The sequence below is a fragment of the Hemisphaericaspora subhashii genome (assembly GCF_019202705.1).
Source record: "Hemisphaericaspora subhashii strain CBS 10753 chromosome Unknown scaffold2, whole genome shotgun sequence".
Taxonomy (NCBI): Eukaryota; Fungi; Ascomycota; class Pichiomycetes; order Serinales; family Debaryomycetaceae; genus Hemisphaericaspora; species Hemisphaericaspora subhashii.
The window spans coordinates 193516-220651 of NW_026057213.1; the positions used below are offsets into that span (position 1 = coordinate 193516).

At 34.2% G+C, this 27136-nt stretch overlaps 9 protein-coding genes across 9 annotated transcripts; 6 read left to right on the forward strand and 3 right to left on the reverse strand. All coding sequences in view use genetic code 12, as the record gives it.

Moving 5' to 3' along the window:
* Positions 1-1593: 1593 nt before the first annotated feature.
* On the forward strand, positions 1594-3960 carry SCH9 (serine/threonine protein kinase; the record flags this gene model as incomplete). Its single annotated transcript, XM_049404683.1, has 1 exon — positions 1594-3960. One exon carries the CDS (start codon positions 1594-1596, stop codon positions 3958-3960), a length of 2367 nt encoding a protein of 788 aa, XP_049265613.1.
* Positions 3961-4444: 484 nt separating this feature from the next.
* On the forward strand, positions 4445-5872 carry J8A68_001070 (uncharacterized protein; the record flags this gene model as incomplete). Its single annotated transcript, XM_049404684.1, has 1 exon — positions 4445-5872. The coding sequence occupies one exon, from the start codon at positions 4445-4447 to the stop codon at positions 5870-5872; it is 1428 nt and encodes a 475-aa protein (XP_049265614.1).
* A 572-nt stretch (positions 5873-6444) lies between these two features.
* Positions 6445-9510, forward strand: GPI13 (mannose-ethanolamine phosphotransferase; the record flags this gene model as incomplete). Its single annotated transcript, XM_049404685.1, has 1 exon — positions 6445-9510. The coding sequence occupies one exon, from the start codon at positions 6445-6447 to the stop codon at positions 9508-9510; it is 3066 nt and encodes a 1021-aa protein (XP_049265615.1).
* A 463-nt stretch (positions 9511-9973) lies between these two features.
* J8A68_001072 (alpha-1,2-mannosidase MNL1) lies at positions 9974-12484 on the forward strand (the record flags this gene model as incomplete). The annotated part of the gene is made up of 1 exon (XM_049404686.1): positions 9974-12484. One exon carries the CDS (start codon positions 9974-9976, stop codon positions 12482-12484), a length of 2511 nt encoding a protein of 836 aa, XP_049265616.1.
* Positions 12485-13430: 946 nt separating this feature from the next.
* Positions 13431-13928, forward strand: J8A68_001073 (uncharacterized protein; the record flags this gene model as incomplete). The annotated part of the gene is made up of 1 exon (XM_049404687.1): positions 13431-13928. The coding sequence occupies one exon, from the start codon at positions 13431-13433 to the stop codon at positions 13926-13928; it is 498 nt and encodes a 165-aa protein (XP_049265617.1).
* Positions 13929-14577: 649 nt separating this feature from the next.
* Positions 14578-16869, forward strand: J8A68_001074 (uncharacterized protein; the record flags this gene model as incomplete). Its single annotated transcript, XM_049404688.1, has 1 exon — positions 14578-16869. The coding sequence occupies one exon, from the start codon at positions 14578-14580 to the stop codon at positions 16867-16869; it is 2292 nt and encodes a 763-aa protein (XP_049265618.1).
* A 60-nt stretch (positions 16870-16929) lies between these two features.
* On the reverse strand, positions 16930-18129 carry J8A68_001075 (uncharacterized protein; the record flags this gene model as incomplete). Its single annotated transcript, XM_049404689.1, has 1 exon — positions 16930-18129. The coding sequence occupies one exon, from the start codon at positions 18127-18129 to the stop codon at positions 16930-16932; it is 1200 nt and encodes a 399-aa protein (XP_049265619.1).
* A 730-nt stretch (positions 18130-18859) lies between these two features.
* On the reverse strand, positions 18860-19339 carry GNA1 (glucosamine 6-phosphate N-acetyltransferase; the record flags this gene model as incomplete). The annotated part of the gene is made up of 1 exon (XM_049404690.1): positions 18860-19339. The coding sequence occupies one exon, from the start codon at positions 19337-19339 to the stop codon at positions 18860-18862; it is 480 nt and encodes a 159-aa protein (XP_049265620.1).
* Positions 19340-23415: 4076 nt separating this feature from the next.
* Positions 23416-26316, reverse strand: J8A68_001077 (protein kinase; the record flags this gene model as incomplete). The annotated part of the gene is made up of 1 exon (XM_049404692.1): positions 23416-26316. One exon carries the CDS (start codon positions 26314-26316, stop codon positions 23416-23418), a length of 2901 nt encoding a protein of 966 aa, XP_049265621.1.
* Between the last annotated feature and the right edge of the window lie 820 nt (positions 26317-27136).

The window sequence follows — 27136 nt, forward strand, 5'->3', positions numbered from 1 at the left end:
TATCTTGTTCAACAAAGAATAAATTTAGTTGCTCTTTCTATTGTTGGATTGAATACCCATTATTTAAGGTTAACAATCTTTCCAGAATGCCATTCTACATGTAATTGTAGCAATTGTTGCTTTTCTGCTATAGAAATGGAGAAATGTTCCTGGCACTGCTTACAAACGAAGGTCCACGTGATGGATATTCTCCAATCAGAATGGCAGGGTATCCATATTTATAGTCCAAAGAGAGCTGTTTTCCGAGGCAATTTTTCCAACCAATTACGCACTAATTTTCCTGATACAGTTTCTAGATTATCAGATTAAATACACTGCTCTTAGCTCAATCGAAGAAATGGCATTTAATCTGGAAGACATGAAAGGCGATTTCTAAAAATTCCAAGTGAATGCAAAAAATAAACAAAAATCTAAAAAAAAAATAAAAAAAAATTATGGAACGGTAAATGCGAAGCAAATCACAGATGATGTAATTATTTCAGTATGCTGAACTACGATAACAAGAAGAGGCATAATATCAATTCTGCATCCCAAATAGGTATAAGCCAATTGGAAACTGTCATTGTATTCAATTCCAAACATTCTTGGATCGGGTCGCTAACGGGATCAATGTTCAAGGTTTTAAGTAATAGTGCATAGAATATTGTCCTAACTAAAAATTAAAAATCCTTATCTTTGTACAATTTGAAAGAGTTAAAAAATAAATCTCATCGTTAAAATAAAAATTCCAATTGTAAAGTGCCAAAATTCCAAAACCATAAATGCCTTAAAAAAAAGAAATATTTGACTCCATTCTCATCATTTTTGGGCTTAAGAAATATTTTAGTCAAATAAACTAGGACTAGGTTTGTTTCGAAGTTAATCAAAGATACACCTCCGGATTTTGACCAATTTTGTTATCTATCCTTGATATCATTGTATATTGGTTTAAGAACAATCAATCAAAAGAAATCAAAAAGATTAGAGCGCCTCATCTGAGACACAAGAGAAAATTTAATTTTTTTAACAGGGAAACCGTTTGAACAATTATACACGACCTTCCATACAGTATTAAAATTTATTTTACATTTTAATTATTTTTTATTATCATACATTAGAAAATAATAAATTTTTAATACTCACCGCTCCCATTTTCGTCACAATAATTAAATAAGAAATAAGAAACACCACCAAAAAAAAAAAAGTTTATTAATTATAAGGAAAATCTCATCATCAACTTTAATCGTCATCATCACATTCTTTTTGAAACACACCTTTTTTTTATAAACTTGCTTTAATAAGTAAGAATCCATTTATTAATTTATTCATTTTAAAGTTCCATATTATTCTTAACTAGGATTAAGAATCAAGAAGGAACTTTGTATACATTACTTGCTTTTTAGACATTCCCAAATTAAATTATTGTTCATTTTCAAATTTTATTTTTGTATTTTATTTATTGGTGATCATTGGCACCCACACACAAGCATTTGCCATTGCCTATTTTAATTAATTTTTAATTCATTAATTTCATATATTATATTATATTGTCGTCATTTGATAAAGACAGGATCATTCATATAATAACACATATCAATATTTTACTAAATCATTATGATATTCGGATTCGGAACCTTCAACAAGAGAGATAATACCGCATCACCAACTCCACCTCCCACGGCATCAGCAACTAGTCAAACAACTTCAACAACTACAGGCACAATAAATGCACCATCTTCAACTAATCCATCATTTGGAAATGAAGAATATTCTACCGGTGGAGGGAATATCAAATTTCTTCCAAAGGGGCTTGCGAGTGGAACACCAACCACAGCGGTATCTAGCAATTCTATGGTATATGGAACTACATCAATTAAAGCATCTAATAGTCCTGGTAATTACCTAAACCAAACATTCAAATCAAAGAATGAATATCAACAACTGCCGCAGCCAGAAGCATATACACCCTCATCCTACGCACAAACTCAAGTACACCCGCAACAACAACAACAACAACCATCACCACAGCCACACCAACAACAAACCAATCAGCCACTTTCACAATCATCTACACAAGAAGAACTTCAAGCAGTTCAAGCATTCACAAATGGTCAACCGATGATTATAACCACTGATGAAACTGGGCAAACAGTAAATGCCAGTTCTAAAAATTCCCAACCAAAAGGAAAATTAAAAATCACAATTATTGAAGGTAGAGATCTTAATGCAACACAACCATATGTAGTATGTACATTTGAAAGTTCTGAATTTGTTACTAATGCTGCGGAATCATTTGGGAAATCCCCATCATTACTTGCACATCAACCATCACATCATCCCAAGAATCATGTGAATGCCAATCATCATAGTGGGATACCAAAAGCATTACCAATGAGAAGTTCATCCATGTTACTAGCTAATAATAATTCTTCTAGACCATCATTATATCAACGGCAATTATCAACTCCACATTTGAATTTAAGTAATGAATCAACCAATCCTATTTGGAATCATGATGCTATATTTGATGTAGTGGGGTCTAAATCTGAGCTTGATATTTCCGTGTATGATGCTGCTAAAGATGATGCATTTTTAGGACATGTAAGAATTTCTCCATCAACTACTGTGAATAAAAAAAGTAGTAGTGAATGGTTACAATTAGGAGCTAGAATTGTTGGAGAGAGAGTGATCTCGGGTGCGATTCAAATTAGATGGGAATATACTTCTTTAGATAAGAAGAAATCATATGGACCTGATGATTTTGAATTCTTGAGATTATTAGGAAAGGGAACCTTTGGACAAGTTTTCCAAGTGAAAAAGAAAGATACTGGAAGAATATATGCCATGAAAGTTTTATCCAAGAAAGTTATTGTTAAGAAGAAGGAAATTGCCCATACCATTGGAGAACGAAATATTTTAGTCCGGACATCAGCAGCAGCATCACCATTTATTGTTGGATTAAAATTTTCATTCCAAACTCCGACAGATTTATATTTAGTTACTGATTATATGTCAGGAGGAGAATTATTTTGGCATTTACAAAAAGAAGGTAGATTTGCTGAAGATCGTGCCAAATTTTATATTGCAGAATTAATATTAGCATTAGAACATTTACATGATAATGATATTGTTTATCGAGATTTAAAACCAGAAAATATTTTATTGGATGCAAATGGTCATATTGCATTATGTGATTTTGGATTATCTAAAGCAAATTTAAATAATGATGGTACAACCAATACATTTTGTGGTACAACTGAATATTTGGCGCCAGAAGTATTATTAGATGAATCAGGATATACCAAAATGGTTGATTTTTGGTCATTAGGTGTATTAATATTTGAGATGTGTTGTGGTTGGTCACCATTTTATGCCGATAATACTCAACAAATGTATAAAAACATTGCATTTGGAAAAGTCCGTTTCCCTAAAGAAGTCTTAAGTCCAGAAGGAAGAGCATTTGTCAAAGGTTTATTAAATAGAAACCCCAAACATAGATTAGGTGCCACTAATGATGCCCGTGAATTAAGAGCCCATGCATTTTTCAATGATATTGATTGGGAATTATTACGTAAGAAATCAATTCCACCACCATTCAAACCTCATATTACTTCGGAAACAGATACATCTAATTTCGATCCTGAATTCACTTCTGAATCAACTACTTCAATCTTAAAGAAACAACAATTGGAAATGGCCTCCACTACTCCATTATCCCCTGGCGTACAAGCGAATTTCAAAGGGTTTACATATATTGATGATTCTGCTATGGATGATCATTTCTTTGGAAATAATAAATCATATAGAATGAATGCATTTAAAGGACCTGGGTCATTCATACCTGGAAATCCAAATTTACCACCGGATGAAGATGTGATTGATGAAGAGATTGCGGAAGAGGATGAGATGGAGATTGATGAGGCGGAAGAAGAAGATCATCAAATGGATTATGAATTCGTGAATGGAAGATTTGATCTTTAGGTGGAGGTGACAGAGGAGGTTATTGAGTTGGTGGATTTTTTATTTTCTTTTTTAGATTGTTTAGTTTTAGTTTATTATTAGTTTTATTATTTTTTTGCAATTTTTTATTGAGATATATAGCGTTATCTCTATTTATATTATTATATAGACTTGTTCATCATGACATACCCTTTTACTTATTTACAAATCAATTGTCATATTAGCTTGACAGTTGATAGACCGTGGTGTAGATAGAAGACGTGCATTTACCAAAAAATGGTTAACCAGCTCTGGGCCAGAAGAAAAAATAATAAAATCCACAACAACTTGAAAAAACCCAAATACAACATCAATCATCAAACTGAGAGTGAACAGATAGAGAAGGACCTAGTCTAACTTAAAGAGATAACAACTGTTTGCTTTGATAGAAGAGTTGTCTAGACGATTTATTACATTTATTTTTATATATTACTTTTGTTGTTGACTTTTGGAAAACTAGAAACACATGGCCCATCCAGGTAGACCAAGAGGTCGTACAAACAAAAAAACCCAACAAGCACAACAAGCACAAGCCCAAGCCCAAGCCCATGCCGCCAAAGTCCAAGCTCAAGCCCAAGCACAGGCCCAAGCACAAGCCGCCGCACATGCACATGCCCAAAATAGTCACATAAAAGAAGACCCTGGGGTTCAATTACATGATGAAGCCGATTTAATAAGTTTTAGGAATGATATGTTGTCGAGATATATTACGAATCATGAATATATTGAGAATGTGACTAGTAAATTGGTACATACTTCTAAGATTATTCCTCCGGGGTTATATCCTGTGATTATGCGCCAGAATTCGAAAAGAATGTTGGAGGAAGGGGATATAAAAGCTGAAGATATTTATTTTGGAGATTTGGCGGTGATGAAGAAAGTGGAGGAGAGATTAAAGAGTGGGATAGGGATTGGGAGTGGGGATGATGATGGGAAGTATGTGCCTAATACTGAACGGTATAAGTATCAACAAGAAAAGACTAATCGACTTGCGGAGTTGAGATCGAAATTATATGATAAAGAGTCATTGCGGGAATTGGAACAAGAGCTTGAACTGGTATTGAATGAATATCAATATAAATTTGCTCAGAAGTATGAATCTACGGCTAATTATAAACAATATTCTATATCAACGGGTATAGAAGTCTCATCAGCTCCTGCGAATTATAATCCAAGACTGATTAATTCATTTATAAACATCCCTAATACAAGTTCACAGCTACAACAACAAGAACCACAATTACAACTACCACAAACACAACAACACATCCCACCACAAATCAATAATAATGGATCCATGGGATATAATGAGAATACAATAAGATATGAACATCATCATCAACATAGTAATAGTAGTATCGTAGACACATCAAAATTCAATGGGGTTAGTGATATGTTCAATTTCGAAAATACGGGAAATAGTTATGACGATGATGTTGACAATGACGCGAATGGAAATATCGAAGATACATTTTCAATGACAATAGGAGGAGTGAATGACTCAACCAATCAAGATAATAGTAATAACAATAATACTGGGTTAACTAATACTAATATGGATACCGGAGGACGTTCGATAAATGGACTAGGCAGTGATGATGAAGGAATTGTTGCTGGATCTGGAGATGTGAATGATGATGTTGTTGATAGGGTAGCGAATGATATTGTGAATGATGATGATATGAATGATTTGTTTAAGGACGCAGATGATGATTTAGTGGGAGGAGGGGTGGATGATGATTTAGTTGGAGAATTATATAATTTTAATCCTGGGGATGATGATGATAATATGGTGGATCATGATGAAGGGGATGACAATGATGTGGATGGATTAATGGGTGGTTCTGAGTTTGAACTGGATTTCTTGAGTCAGATTGATCATAGTATGGAGTAGAGTTGTAGAGTAAGTGTATTATTATTATTAATTACAATATAACAAGAGACTTTTTAATGGGAATAAAGCTGTAGACATTCTTTGGTAGTATGAGACTGGACTATCAAAAGGTTACTTTCTCTTCTTTAGCCCAGTCATGACTATCTGTTTGTTGCAGCCATGGGGTTTAAACCATATTGTAGTCTATATAGGGTAGTGTAATTGTGTACCTTTCTGGTTATATTGGTCGTGTATAATAGCACAACAGAAAAAAACAATTTTTTTTCATTCTCTCTCTCTCTGTCACTCTCTTTCTTCAGTAAGTCTCAGCGTTGTCTCTGTATATCTTTTTGATTTAAAAATTTATTTAATTTAGAGATTGTTGAATTTTGCTATAAAGAAATAGAAATAGAAATAGACAGATAGAGTAACCAAGTAATACTCTACTAAGTCATACACACCTAATTGGAGTATATTATACACACAGACAAATAAAAGAGGGATAGATACTTTATGATCTTATATCAATTAATATAACAAACACCGACAACTAATAGCTTATACAAACCCTCTTATACTTTTTTTTTACCAATATGGAGGATGATATAGATGCCATGGGTACCATCAATACCCATCACAACCACAACAAAGCTAAGAAAGCCAATAGACTACAACAACAACAAACAAGAACTAAAATAAGACATCAGAAGTTAAGATATACATTTATTGGTTATATTATTGTATTAATCTTTTTATCAATTATTCAATTCATTGGTGTTGGATTCTTTACTCAAGGTTTCTTATTAAGAAGAAATGTGCTACCAGATATTAACTCATGTTCTACTGGCAGTGGTAGTGGTAACAATAACAATGACACATGCATGAGACCAGCTAAGTATAACAAAACTGTCTTATTGGTTATAGACGCGTTAAGATTTGATTTCGTCATACCAGTGACACCGGAATCATCTAATGAATATTATCATAATAATTTCCCGATTTTATATGAATTAGCTCAACAAGATAATGGTATCTTATTAAAATTCATGGCTGATCCTCCGACAACAACATTACAAAGATTAAAAGGATTAACCACGGGTTCATTACCTACTTTTATTGACGCAAGTTCAAATTTTAATGGTGATGCAATTGAAGAGGATAATTGGTTATTACAATTACATCGCTTAAATAAAACAATCGCATTCATGGGTGATGATACTTGGACAGCATTATTTAATGAATATATTCATCCGGAATTGAATTTTCCATATGATTCTTTAAATGTTTGGGATTTACATACGGTTGATAATGGAGTTACTGAACATTTATTCCCATTACTACAAGAATCTCATAGATGGGATTTATTAGTGGGACACTTTTTAGGAGTAGATCATGTTGGACACAGATATGGACCATCACATTATTCCATGAAGGAGAAATTGAATCAAATGAATACAGTTATAAAACAAGTAATTAATGAATTAGATGATGATACATTGTTAATAATCATTGGTGATCATGGAATGGATTCTACTGGGAATCATGGAGGTGATGCCCCTGATGAATTAGAATCTACTTTATTTATGTATTCCAAAACTGGACAATTCACCAAAAAACATCCATCATTATATAATCTAACCTCACAAGGTAGATATTATCGTTCAGTGAATCAAATCGATTTAGTACCGACAATATCCTTACTAATGGGCCTACCAATCCCCTACAACAACCTAGGATTTCCAATCGATGAAGCATTCTCCACCGAAGAAGAATTAACAATCGCATCCTACAAAACCATCCAACAATTAAAATCTTTCAGAAATGCCACTCCTAACTTATCTAAACTAATCCACCATTACGACGCCTTCACCCTCGATTACAACAATACCGATTCCTACAACCATCAAAAACTAATCGAAGAAGCAAAAGCATATCAAATCCTCTCCTTGGAAGAATGCAAATCATTATGGGCCCGTTTCGACCTAAAACTAATCCTTATCGGGATCGGAATCCTCTTCCTCGCACTCACATTCATGATCACCTATCTGAGATCCATCCCCGCGGTCCGGGTCCTGACCATGAGTTTCGAATTCATTGGGTCGGTGATTGCCATGACCATGGTGAGTCTAGTATTAAGTTTTTCGATCTTTATTGTCCTAAAACCATTTGAATTCTCTTTGAAACGATGCCTTGGGATTGGGATTGCATTAGGGATGGTGATTGGATTTTGGGCCCCGATTATGGATAGGTTTAGTGTGAATTTCTTGTGGAATCAGACATATGATTTCTTTAGGTATAATTTCAATAGTTGGTCATTTATGGGGATCATATTTGTGATTGGACATTGTTTGATATTTGCCTCGAATTCATATGTTGTTTGGGAAGATAAGATGGTGAGTTATTTTTTGATTACGTTTGGGATTTGTTGTATTTATGCTTGTGCAATTCCATATTCACCGATTTCGACCAGGGATAAAATATTGGGATTATCGCATGCGATTACGTTTACGATTATGACGAGATTGACTTCGATGATTAATCTTTGTCGTGAAGAACAGAGACCATATTGTGAAACATCATTCAAAACTACTTGGTGGGCCGTGGTGTTGTTGCATGTGATGTCATATTTATTGCCGATGTTTATTGCATCTTGTTATAAATTATCTGATTCATATCATTCAGCAGCTCCGTTATGGATCGGTACCGGGTTTAAATTTTTATTATTTATGAATGCTGTGTATTGGACATTTGAATATATTCAAAATAGTGAATATTTTAATAATCATGTGAATTTAATCATTGGGATTCCATTATTGAAATCTTTTAAGTTGGCAATTGCAAGGTTGGTATTGTTGATTAGTTTAGTATTGGCGAATTTCAGTTGGTCTAGAGGTCCATTATGTGTGAAATTAGACTTAAAAGAAGAGATCAGTACTACATCTTCTTCATCCGAGGATGATGAGGATAGTGACGAGAGTAATGGACATACTACAAACAAGACAGCTACGATATTAGGATATGGAAATGTCTATGGCTCGTCATATTTCTTACTCGTATTAAATTTCACCGCGGCAATCATGTTAACGACAAAACCAATCGGATCATTATCAATCAGTATGTTAATCATTCAAATCTTATCATTATTAGAATTATATGAAATTTTAAATATTAGAAAAAATTTAATTTCACCAATAATATTTGGATTATTAGGATATCAACATTTCTTCAGTACAGGACATCAAGCTACCTTACCTTCAATCCAATGGGAATTAGGATTCATGACAACTGAAACTATTTTCTTCCCATTTACACATTTAAATATTGCATTGAATACATTTGGACCATTTTTGATAATATGTCTATCAATCCCGTTGATCACTTTATGGAGAATAATCCCATCGAATAAACCAATCACGGTACTTTCCCAGATTATCACGAATGCAACCACATTGATTACATATTATTTATTGACAGGATTGAGTAGTTTGATCTTTGCAGCTCATTTTAGAAGACATTTAATGGTTTGGAAAATCTTTGCCCCCAGGTTTATGTTGAGTGGATTGTTGATTATTGTGATGAATGTATTTATGATTTTGGTGACTTTGTGGTTTGGGACGGGGAGAATTCTTACTCAAGTTAATAGAATCTTTGGGAAGTGAGTGAGAGTGAGAGAGGAGAGAGGAGAGAGGAGAGAGAAGTGTAGAGGATGGGGGATTGTAGTATATTTAGAAACAGTAATACTAGTATTTCTTGGTATTAGTTGGTTGGTTAATTAATTAGTTTATTATACAGTTTATACAAAATTTACATATTAAATGTGTTGACCGGAGACTCGAAAGGGGTAAACCCAAGATAATAGTAAGTCTTAGGAGTTGGTCTATCCTCTCTTAGCTATTGCCAAGACCTCTGAGTAAATCGTATCTGACTTGGCGGGTTATAAGTATCAAAAGTATTTATTTCGTTTATTAGAGAATGCAAATTCTCGTGATTGTGAAATTTTTCGCGACTATAAAATTCACGCGACATAACTGTCAAACTGAAATATTTCAATATCTGTCATCATCATCATCAGATCATCACCAGATTCATTGATTCTATAAGAACACACCACTCGTCTCTCAAATGTCACTTAGATATGAATGGGAGAAGTTACTTATAGTGGTATTGCTGGTGATAGTGCTATGTGATTCAACCACAGCTTATTCACCTTTTAATTCTTCATTTACTCCAGATCATATTCGATATCTCCAACAAGAAACCAAAGAACTATATGATCATGCTTGGAGTTCTTATATGACATATGGATTCCCAGCTGATGAAGTCACACCCATTACATGTCAACCATTAGGTCCAGATTATACCAATGCCCTTAACACTCATAGAAATGATGCTATGGCCAATGTGTCTTTAACAGTATTAGATAATCTTGATACTTTAATCATAATGCAAGATTGGGATTCTTTGGAATTCATATTAGAATACATGAAACTGAATCAACAAGGCTGGTTTGAACAAGATACAATCGTACAAGTATTCGAAATGACAATACGATCCCTTGGTGGACTCTTATCAGCACATTTGTTATTAACAGACATCAACCTCACCCTACTTCCATCACCAGCCTATGACCGATTCAAAGAAATCTGTCAATCATACGATGGTTTCTTATTACACATGGCCCACGATCTTGGACTCCGTCTTATCCCCTCCTACAAAACCACCACCAACATCCCCATGCCTAGAATCAATCTCGCCAAGGGACTCAGCAAAATCCCATCACATTTACAAATAGGTGCATGCACCGCCGGTGCCACCACCCCAATATTAGAATTCACATTATTATCCCGTCTAACAGGAGACTATCAATTCGAATACTATACCCAATTAACATTCTGGAAACTATGGTCTTCAAAACTGGTCCTACATCTATTACCAATGTCAATCAATACGATTAAAAATGAATGGGCGGATGCCATAACTGGGGTTGGAGCCTCCATTGATTCGTTTTATGAATATGCTGCCAAGGGGGCTATATTGTTTAATGATGATTATATGTGGGAAGTCTTCAAGGTTTCATATCGGGCCTTATTGACCCATTCTGCCGAAGGAGGTGGGGAATTTGATGGAACGATGATTTTCTCCAATGTGAATACTGAAGAAGGAGCTCTGTTTGGAGATTGGATTGATTCTTTGGGGGCATTTTGGCCCGGGTTGCAGGTGTTGACTGGACAGGTTAAGGATGCTATAAAGACTCATGCGGTATATTTGAAGATTTGGGATTATTTTGATCTGATACCTGAGAGGTGGGTTTTCCGGTATTATAATCCGAGAAAGAAGTTTAATAAACTGGAAGATGCAATTGAGTTGCAATGGTATGCATTAAGACCGGAATTTATTGAGTCGACTTATTACTTATATAGGGCGACTAGAGATCCTATGTATTTACAGATTGGTGAGCGGGTTTTGAACTTGTTTAGAGATAGATATATGACAGAATGTGGGTTTAGTGGGTTGCAAGATGTTACAACTGGACTGAGACAAGATAGAATGGAAACTTTTGTTATTGGTGAACTGATTAAATATTTATATTTATTATTTGATACTAAAGATGAACTTTTCTTACATGATCCCAAGATTATGAATAATAAGAATTGGATATTTTCAACTGAAGCTCATCCATTATGGTTAAATAAGGATTTAGACCTACTTGGAATCTTCAAAAACTCATCAATCCTAAACGATGATAATCTAATGCAGAAAAATTTATACGAAAAATTCATCATCAACAATTCAACAATCAGCCAAACAAGTAAAGATCTAATCAATGCCCCTGTATCCACCTTCTTAAGAAACCTAACCCTAGTCAAACGTGGCAATTCACCTATTCCCGGAGTCCCCACCTATATCCATAAACGAGACCCCCTCGAAACCCGATTTGATCATTGTGAACTCAACCCATGGCACACCTACCCTGACTCCTTCCTTGAATCAAATTATTATAAATGGGACCACCTATTCTCGGCCGATTATCTCTACAACAAATCCTTAATCAAACCAAAATATCTCTCCAAACTGAATTTAGACGGCAGTTATATCGAGCTCACAAAACCGTTCTATGACAAATTCACCATGTTTAATCATAAGCATAAACAATTGTATCTCCAATGTCCAAGACCAGCGACTACGCGACAATATGATGTATTTTGGTTAGATATTAAAGAATGTAATCAAATTGAAGTATCGGAGATATACTTCGATAAAACGCCAGTGGATGATGATGATGATGTGTTGATGATATCGGGAGATCTTTGGGCTCCGGAGTTCAGATCTCTAAAAATCCTGTTTGAAGAACTCATGCCGGGACAAATTGATACTCGAAACAGATTGATCTCACAAGAATATATCGATTCGGTTGAAAATCCAACTAATAAGGATAATGGGGTTTGCGATACTGCTACAAAGGGGTTGTTGAGGATACTTAGGATTAACGGAGTGTATGTTAAGGCAGGGGTAATGATATGGACTAAACCGTTTGAAGTTTCGGAGCAGTCGTTTATAAGTATACAAGAAGATTCTCGGGTTGTTATTAACGGACAAGTGGTTGAGAATTTGATGGTTTGGCCGGGAGTATAGGGTTTGAAAGGTTAGAGATGTATAAGATATTTATTTATGATTTATTAGACTATGTGATATGATACATATTTATGATTATACCCTTTCCACAACTAGGTCGCGATTTTTCCTTGTTTTGTAGTGAAATCTCAAAAGAAATGATAATTAAGAGTTCCGTCTGTTCTCCTTTCTCTATGAAACAATGTGCTTCAGCATGCCTGCATTGAACGTTATTGAATCTTACAATACTTGTCATTTAAAACTATTCCCCTAATTGGTTGTTTCATCTTGGAATTGTATTTGTTCATGTAAACTCTTCTTTAAAGAATAATTTTGCGAAATCTTATTGTTGATTTAGACGATTGTTCTTAGTGACCGCTCTATGTCATATTCTTAATATACACATCCTTATACTCATATTTAATGAATACTGCAGTATAAGTAAACGTTTGATTCACATCACATCAGTTATTTTGCTTAGTTGTGGCGTGTCTCAGATTAACATGTACAATAGCCACTCGCTAAAAACAATAATAACCGAAATCTGGAAACGCGCCCCACAAAGAAAATATAATTTTATTTTTTATGCACAATGTATGCAAGTAGAAACTAAAAAATAAAAAATACACGAAAGTTGAAAAATNATCAGTTATTTTGCTTAGTTGTGGCGTGTCTCAGATTAACATGTACAATAGCCACTCGCTAAAAACAATAATAACCGAAATCTGGAAACGCGCCCCACAAAGAAAATATAATTTTATTTTTTATGCACAATGTATGCAAGTAGAAACTAAAAAATAAAAAATACACGAAAGTTGAAAAATAAATAAGAAAAATAAAAACTCAGTTGATGTTTTAAACTTTTGACGATTTTCACACTCATTCTTTTTAAACTATATCAAAGAATCTTTCCATCCTAGCCATTTATTTTATACCAGATCTAGATATACAAATCCACTCCTTCAATATGAAATCAATCTTTCAAGTCATCTCAATCGTTTTAACTATCTGTTTAAAGTTTACGATAGCTACACCTCCAGCTTGTTTATTAGCATGCGCAGCCCAAGTCCATAAAGAATCTTCATGCCCTGGGTTACAATCCATTGAATGTATGTGTACTCAATATGGAAGTGATCTTCAACAATGTTTGATCGATATTTGTCCAAATAATGAAGCTGAATTGGCAACGAAAGAATTCAAGAGTGTTTGCGGTGATTTTGATGCTAGAGTACAATCATTTACTCCTAAACCTACTTCAAGTAGTACTAGATCATCAAGCAGCACTAGATCATCAAGTACTATCAGAGCAAGTTCTTCCAGTGATGATCTGTCGTCTTCTACTACTACCACTGGTGGTGGTGAAAATAGAGATGCGACTGAGTCTTCTTCTACTACTACTAGTGATTCTGGTGTTGGGAAATTATCACCATTTATTGGAGCTTTGTTGATTTTATTAGGTCTTTAGATATAGATATTATACTTATACATATGACATTAGAAAACCGGCTTTTTGTTTATTTGTCTTCTTTGCATGGGTGCAGTCCTTATTTGAGTAGTCTTGACAAAGATCCAAGTGGTGCCCAATATTTGTCGAATTAGAGGGCTTGCTAGGCTACTCTTCAAAGTTTAATTCATTGAATATTCTTTATTCTTAATGTTTACTTTCATTAATAAAAAACTTATGTCTTGATAAAGTACATAGTCTATAGACATATTAAATCATTAGAGATCAATACATAGATCAGCATGCTGTGTAAATTTATGATTCTACAGTAACAAAATTAAAGACATTCCTAAGCCTAAAACCTGTATTCTAGAAGTTGTGACTCTCTTATATGTTTATAATCGGATCTCCTCCTCCAGTAATAGCACAAAAGTACTTCTATAGGCGACTGCTTACAGTGGTTCAAATATTACAACTTACAAGTTGTTAATTATTCAATTGGTAGCACCGTTCATTGAGTGGTAGCACCAAAGAAATTTTAAGATTTTTTTCCCAGTCAGAAAGTAAAAAGGGAAGGTAAGCAATTGGAAAAATAAGAATAGAAAAACTTGAAGACGTAACAAATTTACTTAAGTAATACTCTATACCACAGACGCTAAGACTATACACAATGAGTTATGATCCTATTCATGACACCTATACACCTTCTAAATCTACCATAGAACATCAACAACAATCACCACCTCAACCAGCACCAGTTCCTGCATCCGTACCACCACCCCAAGTACAAATTCAACAACCACATCCATTACCAGAAATAACACACCACACTGGACCATTGTCAATTTCAAGTTTGGTAGAAAATGTCCCACCAGTTCCACAAGTTATCATCCATCAAAGTCCTCCTTCAGCTTCCTCATATCAACCTAAGAAAATAACATCCATCTCCAGTCTCATGAACAATTCAGAACTGGATGACACCTACAATGACAATGACGATGATGAATATGTCGATGACACAGATGTCAATTCATCAATCATGGGTGAAGAAGATGAAGAGCTATCCCAATCTGCAACTTCCACCACCACCATCACCACCAAACCATCTTCCTCCTCATCAACATCTCGTCGTCGTAAGAAATCCTCATCAGCTTCATCCAGTGGTGGGATTTCTGCCACTGCAAAAGCGGCCCGTCATTTGAAGAAATCAGATGGAGAACCATTCTGGCGAAAAGATATCCAATATGATTTCTTACTGGCTTTATTCAATGACCAAACCCCATGTTTCACGAATCCATTCCCCATTTGTGAGATTCCTAATGCCAATAATAATCCCAAGATTACATTTGGAGAATTGTATTTACGTACCCTTGTCGAATCGAATAAATGTTCCCGTGTGCTCAAAGAACGATTAATCAAAGATAAAGAATTAGGAAAATCAGTGGCACAAGTATGTTTATTAGTGAATGTTGGTAGAATGAATACTACGATTAATTTCGTGCCGGAGATGAAATCAAGCTTGAGAACATATCATTCCATACCAAGTTTACAAGTTGATGATGCTGATGATATCGAGGGGAGACAGTTGCAGGATACACCTAGGTTGAAATCGATGTTGAAGGCGGTTTGTGAGGGGGAGGAGAATAATTTGAATTATTTGATTGATATGCTGACGAATCCACCGATTAATAAACCGAATACGAATGTTGTTCAATTGATTTTCTTGTTGAGCAATTCCATAAATGGGATTGGGTATTTGGGTGAGGATGGTAATGAATCTAATCAATTGATTGATTTTTTTATGAATACGAAAGTGTTTCCAGAAATTAGAGCAAAGAGATTTTTATGGTTGATGTATACTTATTTAGAAACTAATTTCACGGCTGCTGAGTTAGAAAATAATCCATTTAGTGAATATGGAAAAGTCCCAGAAGTTAAACTCATACCAGAAGAATTACTTGATAAATTTGATAAAGACACAGAATATGAAATCAAATATGCAACCTTAATGCAAGAAACCAGAACCAGTTATCTAAACGATGAAGACCATCACACTAGACGACCCACAAAACAATCCAAAAAACGAGACCTAGACGATATCGAAACAAGTGAATCCGACCTGGAAGACCTCACTAAGCGGAAACCATCAACATCCCCTTCCGCTTCCAAATCCAAAAAACGACTCAAGAGAAACATCCCCAACGTTTCCTCCCCCCTCACCAAAACCGTCATCTCCCAATCCACAACCATCACCTCCCCGTCCAAGGACGAAACCACCACCAGCACAATCGGAGGCGATTATCTTCGTAATCAATCCACAAAATTAACATCCACACTCACACCCCTCCAATTCCCCATCCAAGACCTCTCAGCCCTCGTGCAAACCTACACCGCCACCCACCCTAGCTCAAAGATCAAACCCAACGAAACTCAATCCATAAAACACCATATTCAGGTCTTGCAAACCACCCGCCCGATGATTAAACAGGTCAGAACGTCTTCGAAAGCCAGTACGGCCTCTTTCAACAAAAAGACCCATATTTTGGGAGCTTGGATCTATCGATACTTCAAATATAAGAAATCGATGGGAAATCGATTGATGGGGGTTGAATGGGAGGATATTCGGTATGAATTGGTGAATGGAGTTGAGAGGTATTTGTATACAATGTATGGGAAATCACTTGGGATAAAAAGTGAGGTTGGGGGTGGGAATGAAGATGAGGGGATCAGTGAAGTTGGAGGTGAGGATGGAGGAAGTGGGAGTGGTGGAGGGGATGGAAGTGGAGGGGAGTTTGGGATTGAATATTTGCCGATGTATGATTTTAATAAGGTGAATGAAAAGAATTGTTTTATTTTGCAGTTGATTACGTTTGTGAATGATTGGTTTGTTAGGAGGTTGCATGAGAAGATGGTTGTGAATAGGATGGTTAAGGATGATAGAATTACGTTTCATTTGGAATAGGACATGATGTAGTATAGATAAATAAACAAGTAATACATTAGTAAGTATATAAGAAATTTGTTATATAACAGTTGTAGGAAACACATTTTTAAGAATAGTTTGTAGGGAATTTATAACTCCATATTGAACAATTAGATTATTGAACATTTCATTTATATAATTGAGTTGATCACATTGATTATTATTCATATCGGTTACAAATAATCGTATTTGAGATTCACTAATTGCAGTTATAATATCTTGAAATATAACCTTCCAAACAAGAATAAATTTATACCCTTGTATCACCAATTCTAATCTCTCAATCGATTTCAATATCGAAAACAATCTTATCTGATCTGACATTTCTTCATCTCGTAACAATTCCTCGAATCTTTCATCTTGAATAAACCTCCTAAACATTCTAATCAATTTATACATTATCGATATCCTCCTCTGTAATAAATTCGAAACCGAATTAAATCCAAACATAATACAATCAATTTTCCTTCCCGGTATATAATTCCTCATCAACACCCGATGAAAATCCGGAGCCACCAAAGCAACCCCGACCAATTCACCTTCTTTAATCTCAATCTTCATCAATGAATTATCTTCACATTTAATCAATATCCTAATCCCAATCTTAAACAACAATGGCAGCACCACCACAAATTCAATACTTCTAATCAATCTATCTTCTCGATCATAATAATTCATCGTATATAATTGTTCAAGTTCCAAATATGGTATAAACATCTTCACATATTCCAATCTCTGATTCCAATCCAATGATGGGGAAACATTGAATTTTTTCCAGACTTTATCATCATTATCTCCACGTTGTTTGATTATTCCTAAAGACGTGATATTTTCTTGATTATTTTGATCAAGTAAGGTTTTTAATTGGGCTTGACGGGTTTTATAAATTTGTTGTTGTCGTAATGTTCGTAGTTTTGATCGTAATTCATCAATTTCATTACTTAGTTGACTTCTTTGGGTTATTAATTCGTCTCGTTTTTGGGAGAGGGATAGTTTTGTGCTTTGGGTTTGGATGAGTTGGGATATATCGTGTGTATCTGGGTTATTATTGGAAGAGTCTGAGTCGGAATGGGAGTCAGTGTGTAGGTGGTTGTGGGTGGAAGGTGGTGGTTGTTGTTGAAATACTAGAGCTCTTGCGTAATCGAATATTGGGTTTTGAGATTGTGGTTCATCTTCACCTCTGGCAGATGTAGACGATGAAAGATCTTGTAAGTCTGAGAATGCGTGATCATCTGACATTATTGCTGCAAATCTGACTGACCCAAAGTAATTGTTTCATGTTTTGATTCACACTGAAGAATTTACATGTACAGTCGCGTTTGTTCTGGCCATGGCAGCGCGACAGCGGGCAGCAAAAAAATGAGATGAACTAATGAATAGTGAGATGATGTGAATGACACACTGAACAAATAGAATAGAGTCAAAGTAGAAAGTAACAATGGTATCTGAACCTGAATTAAAGAGTGTATGTAACAAAGTGTAGATCAAGAGATGTATATATATAGGAATACTAACATAGATAATATTTGTAGTATATGGATAAGAAATTATCAGTACAATTAAATGGATCAAGAAAAGTAATTGGAACATTAAAAGGATATGATGTATGTATATATTTATACTTAAAGAGAGAGAGATAGACAATACTAACAAGATGATTTAGATATTCTTAAATATAACATTAGTAGATGCATTAGAACAACAATCAAATAATGATAAATTAAATATTGGTACTGTAATAATTAGAGGTAATTCAATTGTATCTTTAGAAGTATGTATCATCATTAACTTAATCTTGACACATACAATTTCATACTAACATTCAAATATTTATAGGCATTAGAAAATATATAGAGTAAGTAAGTGTGTTATTACCGTTTCTTTATGTATTAATTAATTATATTTAATAGTATACATGTATATTTATTATTGTCATTAAAAAGTATCCTCGAGATATTGTTGGGGGCGGTTAATCAAATCTTTGACTCATTTCTATACCACATTGATTAAACCCACATTTATTATAAAATTTAATATTTTCAGGAGAACAATCCAATATAACTTTATAACAACCTCTTGCTTTAGCTAAATTAGCTAAATATCTAACAATATATAACCCTAAACTTTTACCTTGTTCAGTCTGTAATACTGATATATCTTCAATATGACCAACTAAACCACAAGAATGAATTAATTTTCTTTCAACTAATAACATTCCTGTAGCTACAATTTTACCTTGTTGATTAGTTATAACATGAGGATTATAAATTTCTGGTAATGATTCCCAATATTGAAATAATTCATTAAATTGTTTTTGAGATATTTCACCAACTGTTGTTAATACTTGTAATGTTTCACAATAATTATTTTCAAAATCACTTAGATTAAGTCTTCTTAATGTATAACCTTGGGGTAATGTAATAATAACTGGTTGTTGTTGTTGTGTCATAATATGTTTTGTTAATTTATAATTATAATTAGACTAATATGAATGTATATGCAAATGACGTAAGGTTTAATGTATGATAATGATAAATAGATTAATATGTTACCCTGTAGTAGTTTTCTAAAATTGTTAATTCAAAAATGTAACGAGATTACAGAATTTATATATGCGCGAGTTTACTCGAACCAAGTTTTAAAGTTTTTCAAACCGCAGCGCTTTGTTTGATTTTAATAATAATTATTTAATTAAAAGGGATACCCACACATACACTAAAAACACAAAACTCGGGAATACTAAAACTTAATGTTCTAAAATTAGAAATTCTGATTCGAACAAGAAAATTATTTTTTTGTATTGCAAATTAAAACTGAAATCAGTCAATGAATGACTTTATTTTACAGGTTTATAAATCATATTTGTTTACAGTTTACCCATTCCTATTTTCTCCTTAAATAGGAAACTTAATTGGTGAATACACGCATATATTGTATAACACAATCTCTAACAAATTTGATTCACTAATTAATAATTTTGACACAAATACACGGTTGAAACACATTTCCCCCACAAAATAGCCAACCAGCCATCAATAATGTCACCTGTTCACCGCTAACTTTCTATTTTTTTGAATGACCCACCCGAAATCACCACGACCCCTTTTGATTTCGTATTTCATTCTTTTGGCCCCTCGCAAAAATAAACTTTTAAGGTTGTCGGTTCCGTTTTGCAATTTAACTTTAGCGGACTCTTCTATTTCTACCCTCGGCAAAACCTAGTTTATTTCAAAGTATACACAAAGCATGATTTTGAGTAATGTTACATTTCGAATCTATTTTTAGAGATTTTGTGTGAATTCTCAAAGGTTCAGCATCTTTTTGGTGAACACTTTGCTTCCATTGCTTGCTCAAGAAACTAAACCGCCCAATGGCTGCGGCAGAATTCGTCATGCAACCCTCCTTCTAACAGGCTAAATTTTTTCTGGCTTTCTTTTTTTAACATATGATTTCTTTTTCTTATCATACACTAAAAGGATTCAATTCTTCCCCATAAATCAAACTGGCTTGTCATTTTTTAGTTAGTTAGCCATCAGTCAAAAATCTTCGCTAATAGCCTCCTTTTCTATTGTTCTTTTTTTCATCCCGCAATTTCTTTTGCTACCCCTTTCTTCTAAATAATCTATCGCCTTGAAAAAAAGGAATAGCAATGGCAATGAAATGGAATTACGGGAATTCGATCTTTTTTTATTTATTATTCCGTTCATTTCGTAGTTATAATTTTTTGATTGACTCCTCATCCCATGTGTCTTTCATATTACTAGTTTGACAGTTACAAAAGATGACATCATGTTCAAAGAACATGAGTTTATTGCGTTGGTTAGGGAGATACTTTAGGTACTTAAAGATGCAATCAGACCTTCCCCGATCAGTATTCCTCGCATGAATGAATTTTCGAATTGACATATGAAAAGTTGATCATTACAGAGATTGAAATTATTGGCAATTGACCGTTGTATTGATCGTATTTTTTGCACATGATTCGAGTTTTTCGGTTGGCAGATTTTGGGTGCAAATCCAAATACAAATTTGGATAAGTGGTTGCAAAAACTAAGAAAGCCAACATGGATACGATACCAACTTCTCATATCTATTCAAGAATCAACATGATTCCTTCTCTTGGAAGCTGTTAGTCGGAGCATTCATTACCATATCACTCAACACCTTCCAAAACAATGAAGAATTCTCGAAATCGACAACGATATTTTCACTTTGTTTCTTCGACCGGTGTTTCTTCAAGAAGAAGAAGAAGAAGAATAAAAGACTGAAGGTAAGTTTTAAAAAGCTCCGATCCATTCCTTGGAATCTTAAAATCATTGGAAGGTCTACTTTGGTAGTATAGTACCGATTTATTGCTTCCTTCTAATATCGCGTTGTTGTTATGTGTTTTGTGGCCCTATCGCAGTTTAAAGCATCTTAAAGCAGACTTTTGAGAAGAACACAACCAGGTGAAAGACAAACTTTATTGTTTCTAAAGCAAGGTAATATCCAGCCTTCTTGTTAAGGAGAGTTGAGTTGGGGTGGATAAATGCAGGCGAGGTTGAAATAGTCAGAAACACACACTACTAGATCAGTTTCAAAATGACGAGATTCTCTTGGAATAAATGTTCTGTTCATGGTATGTGTGTCAATCTAGATAGAAAGCATCTACAAGTATGAAAAGTGCAACTTTATTAGAGATGGGAGAATAAAAAACCAAGATCCCCAATATGGCTTCATACGTTAATTGCCGAAATAAATAGGTACCGCGAACGAGACACCAAATTAAGCTAATATTCTATGAACAAAGAATTCCAGTCGTGTAACCCTCTGGATACTAATATTAATCTCTCATTCGATTTTTATTTTTCACTTCGTTTGTAATACTGAAGAAATTATTTTTCAATGTTTATTGAGGTTTTCTTCTTCTACCCTTTAAACATATTTTTAGAAAGAGGACTTTCAAAAAACTAAAAAATCATCTAATTATGGGGTTAAAAAAGGGACTGTCAGAAACCCCCCAAGAGGAACAGAGAAAACAAAAGTGGACAAATGTCCATAAAATTGAACAATTAATAGTATCTTATATAGTTAACGAGAACATGTCATATTATTATTATATATTTATTATATTAGTTAATCATACATCCTAATTATTTCTAGTGTTTCTGGATCTCAAATTTCAACCCAATTTAGCACCTTTTTATCTTGTAATTTTCTCAGTGGAAAATATCAACCATTTCATGAATACAAGCACCTATATCGATGCTTTGGTTCCCATGACTTCACATCATAATACTTTTATTAACCTTTTATTAAAATACTTTTTAAGATCATTTATTAAAACAAATGAAGTCTTACCGAATATCTCAACAAGATCATTATTCTAAGATGTGATGGAATTCTGATATATTCAATATTAATCTTTTTATTTTGTTTCTTTTAAACCATTGTTTGTCATTTAAGTGCTTGAACTATTTGAACTTCTGACAATGCCTTCTTCTACTTGTTTTAATAAGATGTATTTGCACTATTTCTCTTAAATTGTTTTGTTATGATTTGTACATATCATATGATCATTCATCTTTAGTGTAGTGAAGTATTAACCTTTGAAGTTTAAAACGATGCGGTTTATAAAATCCCTGGAACTCTTATCTAGTGAGTTGAAGAGTTAAAAATTGTGGGGATACTGTATTGATTCATAGCTTCGGTTCAATATTCTTGTGCTAGGAATTGCAACTAAAGCATACAGGTATGGAGGATATACTCACAAAATGACAATAATGCTTGGACTCTACAATTATGATGATTCATTAAAAAGGGGTTATTTGATTTGAGTGTATTACACATTTAAGTAGTGTCATGCAAGGCTACTATCTACTTACTGCAACCGGCACTGCGTCAATTTGGACGCTTGGGATTCTTTCCAGTCGCCATCTGTAGGCATGCCAACAGGAGTTCCTCAAGGATTGAGTTGATAAATTCATGGTCTGCAGTGCTTTCGAATTACTGGTTTTGGCCAGTTTTGCGAGATTATCCAAGTATTTTTTGCAGCAATTTTTTATTCGTTTTTAGGTTGCAAAAAACATTTCTATTCCAGTCTATTTGACTTGATTTATGAAGCAAGAAAACAAACTTATGAAAATGGGAAGCAGCAAATGTTCATTTCACATAGAGTCGGCTTGTAGATTTAATCATAACTCCCAAGAAAGCTAATTCTAACTTGGATAAACGTCAGTCAGTCAAGAATGGGCGAAACAGAATGCGTTTTCATTAGTGATGCTTGAGAAATCTACATAATTGCGATCTCCATTAATAAACCTCGTGTTTCACATACTTTAAAAATACAATCTACGCTAAACACTAATTAACCAAAGAAATAATACAAAAAAATCCTAACAATGCAAAAATTTAGTCAGAGACTAACTATATAAACACCATCCAGCCATTCAAAAACAAAATAACAATTTCTCCCAATAAAACGAAGTCAAACAAATACAAAAATTCAATATTAAATCGATAAATCATAAGCTAAACCCCGCTCCATTATCTGAAATTCCCACAATGAAACTCAGGATGATCCTCAAGAGCTTCATATATCTTTTGAGTATCCCATCTCTTCGTAATATCTTTCTCCAAACATCCCTCAATTATCTTATACAACCATTCAAATTCCAATCTCGATTTATATTCCGCCCATTCAAGTTGTAAATCTTGCAACGCCCGTTGTCTATTCAAATCCACCAATGAAGGACTTTGTAAAATCATATCAGCAGCATGAATACCATCCTTTTCATTATTTTCATTCTTCTTCAGTGGGTCAGTAGCCAATACCCATTCTAACAAACATGCCTTTTTCAAATCGGTGTTATTATATTTCCCGGCGGCAATCATGGCACGTAATCGAGGTTCATACTGGTGTTGGAATGGCAATTTACCGACACACATGGCATACATCAACACTCCTAGGGCCCATACATCAGCCAGGGGACCGAGTGGAGGTGGGGAAGGTAAGAGCAATTCGGGCGCTGCATAGGGTAATGACCCGATATGGGAATGAGGTAAGTCGGAATCAATGGCTTGTTGTTGATGTTGGAGTTCTTTTTGAAGGAAGGCGTTTTTGAATTCATAAAGCGAATCGGTGGAGGCGGTATGTTGAGGAGTTAAATGGACTGATTGAAGTGAAGGCCCGTGGGGTTTCGATTTATCAAAATAACTATCTAATCCGACTTGAGAATCGTCTCGGATACCAAGATCTAATTTCTTGGTGCTGGGAGAATCATCTCCTTGATATGGTTTTCTGTATTCGGTATTGGTAGATCTACTTCTCAACATCAAAACTTCTTCATCTAATATTGACTGGGGTACTGGATTGATAACTAAATGGTTTTCTTTGTCAAGGTGAGGATGATGGTGGTTATTACGATCATGATGTAGACGTGAATTCTTTCTACTGATTCTAGTACTATAAATTCGTGACATTCCAAAATCACACAAGATCATTTTAAAACAATCTGGAGGTTTCTTTTCAATTAAAACATTTTCTAATTTTAAATCTCCATGTACTATTCCCTTTTCATCATGCATATATAATAATGCATTCACGATTTGTGAAGTACAATCAATAACCCGTTTCAATCTTTCTCTTTGACTGTTAATCAGGAATTCCAATGGGCCAGTTGTAGTAAGTAATCCTGAATTGAATTGTCCCCAAGTTGAAACCAATTCAAATAATGTCCCCCCGTTAATTCTATTCATGATACAAAAAATCGTATGTTCAGTTTCCAAATAATCGATTAATCCTAATATATGCTCATGTTTTAACTTTTTCCAAATTTCAATCTCTTTCTTGAAAACCTGTAATACCTTTGGATTACTCTTTCCTGTCCCACAATTTTTTGAACCTTTTGGATCATAATTCTCCTTAATAGATTTAACAATTTTACAAGCCCGTATATTTCCATCTTTTATATCCGTACATTCACGAATTGTCCCCCAGGCACCAAATCCAATAATCTTACCCAATTCATGACCTAATACAATTGCCCCCTTTTCATCCACATTATATTTTGGTTTACATTCTTGTAATTTCTGGAAATCAGTAGTGGAAGTTCTGGCTAATAAACGGCCAGCAATGGTATTTACACTTCCCATACGTGGACGTCTAATGAAACTATTATTATTGGATCCACTTCCACTTCTGAAACCTCCTCCTCCGTTCCCTCCGCTGCCGACACCTCCACTACTACCTCTGCCTGATCCTTGTGATGTTCCAAGATAATTTTTGGCAAATAATGAAAATTGCGAATAATCGATTGAATCAGAAAATGATTGGACTATTCTTTTCCTTTGAGAATATGGAAGTTCATTGAAGTTTGGTGGAAGGGAATTCATTATAATTTCATAAGTTAAATCTCCTGTATCTGGTTTGATTGCTGAGCGTTGTTTTTTGGCTCTTGGTGACGTAGATAAATCATCTTGCAGGGAGCGTTTATCGGATATGTTATTTTCAGGAGACGTAGCTCCATGAGTGAGTGGGACTATGCTTGTTGGAACTGTTTGTGATTGATTACTTCCACGTCTTTGTTTCATGTATTCGGTCAATTTGGAGTATGAAAATTTGCTACTGGATGCATTGGCATTTTTAATTGGTTGTGGAGCTACTTTTGCATGCAATGTCTTTAAATCAAGATATGATGCTTCCCTACTATGGGGTGTATGTGCAGGACTAATGAATTCATTTCCACTGGCGCTTCCACTTCCACTTCCTCCTTGAGTATCTTTGAGGTCTAAATCAGATGAACTCTTATTCCATTCATATATCATATTGGAAAAATCTAGTCCTGGTATATATTCATCCTCTAATCCAACAAGACCTGCACCAGAATCTGCATCAATTTCACTATTATGTGAACGGGAATATATTTTCATTACAGTAGAATCCATCCCAGAAGGTACTTGATTTTCATAATCTATTTTATAGTTTTGTCGTTGTCTCTCCTGTTGTTGTTCTCTTGATAATTGAGTATACGTTTTATGTCTCTCAAGACGTCCACCTCCAACACTACTTCCACCAATTTCATGCAGTCGAATAGTTTGTGGTCTTATTTTCCCATCTTCATATATTCTATGACCAGTTTCCAGATCAAAATTATTCTTTTCAGTTTCTGAATATCGTCTAGTCAATTTCCAATTAGCAGGGAATGATGGTGGTAATATTTGGGGTTGATTAATTGGTTGATGAATGTAATCTTGTTGGACATCTGGACGATTAACAAATGTGTTATTTCTAGAGCCAGCAGCACTATGTCTAATTTTAAGTAAATCAGAAGGTAAGGAAGTTTGGGTATCATTTGTAGGAGAAGGCGAATGATTCAATTGGAATTTTGATTCATCCAATAAATTGACAGTTGATACCTTTGGTTTTGACTTTAAAGGTATTTCCATTGTCTGTGTAGTATGTAGGTAAGTCTTTGTGTGTGTATGTATGTATATATATCTAGCTCTCTCTCTTAAAAATGTCTAATCAACAAATGTACATAGAAATCAAAGTTTGATGATGATTATTTATTTATTAACAATTTAAATTTATTTCTGTTGTAAAAAGAGTGAGAAAAAAAAAAGTGGACTGAGTTTGAAATTTGTAATTTTTGCAAATGAAGCTTTAATTAAACTTTGTGTTGAAAATGATTATCAAAGCTTCTCTTTGTTAAAATTATTGTAATGATAATGGTGGGAAATATAATTGATTTGGATCTTAATTCCCTATTGTTGCTAATTAATAATTAGGAGGGGAGGTTACTTTGAAATTGTAATCACTTTTTATTTTTTTTTTTACAACCAAACACACACAAGAAATAATTTAACTTACACTAACAAACTAAAAGGGATCTCTCTCTTGCAGTTAATCATTTTAATACTAATCCAGTTACAAACCGGAAGAAGAGGTGAAAAAAAGGTTAAATCTGTTTCTATTACAGTTTGATTATAAATTCATTCTTTCTACTATTAGTAATCTTATTTACATTATCATATACATCTAAGCACATTGAAGGAGGATTAGTTCGCTTAAAGCATTTAACAATGACTATTCGCTCTCTCTAATTTTTGCGCTCTCTTTTTTTGACTCATAGAAATTCCGGCATATAAACAAGTACCCCTTGTTTTTTTATTTTTAACCTTTGCGTTCCCCTCGTTTTTATCTTTGAATCACCAGAAAAAATGTTTTTAGTACACGACTAATTTTAGTCATTTCTAGGTTCTAAAC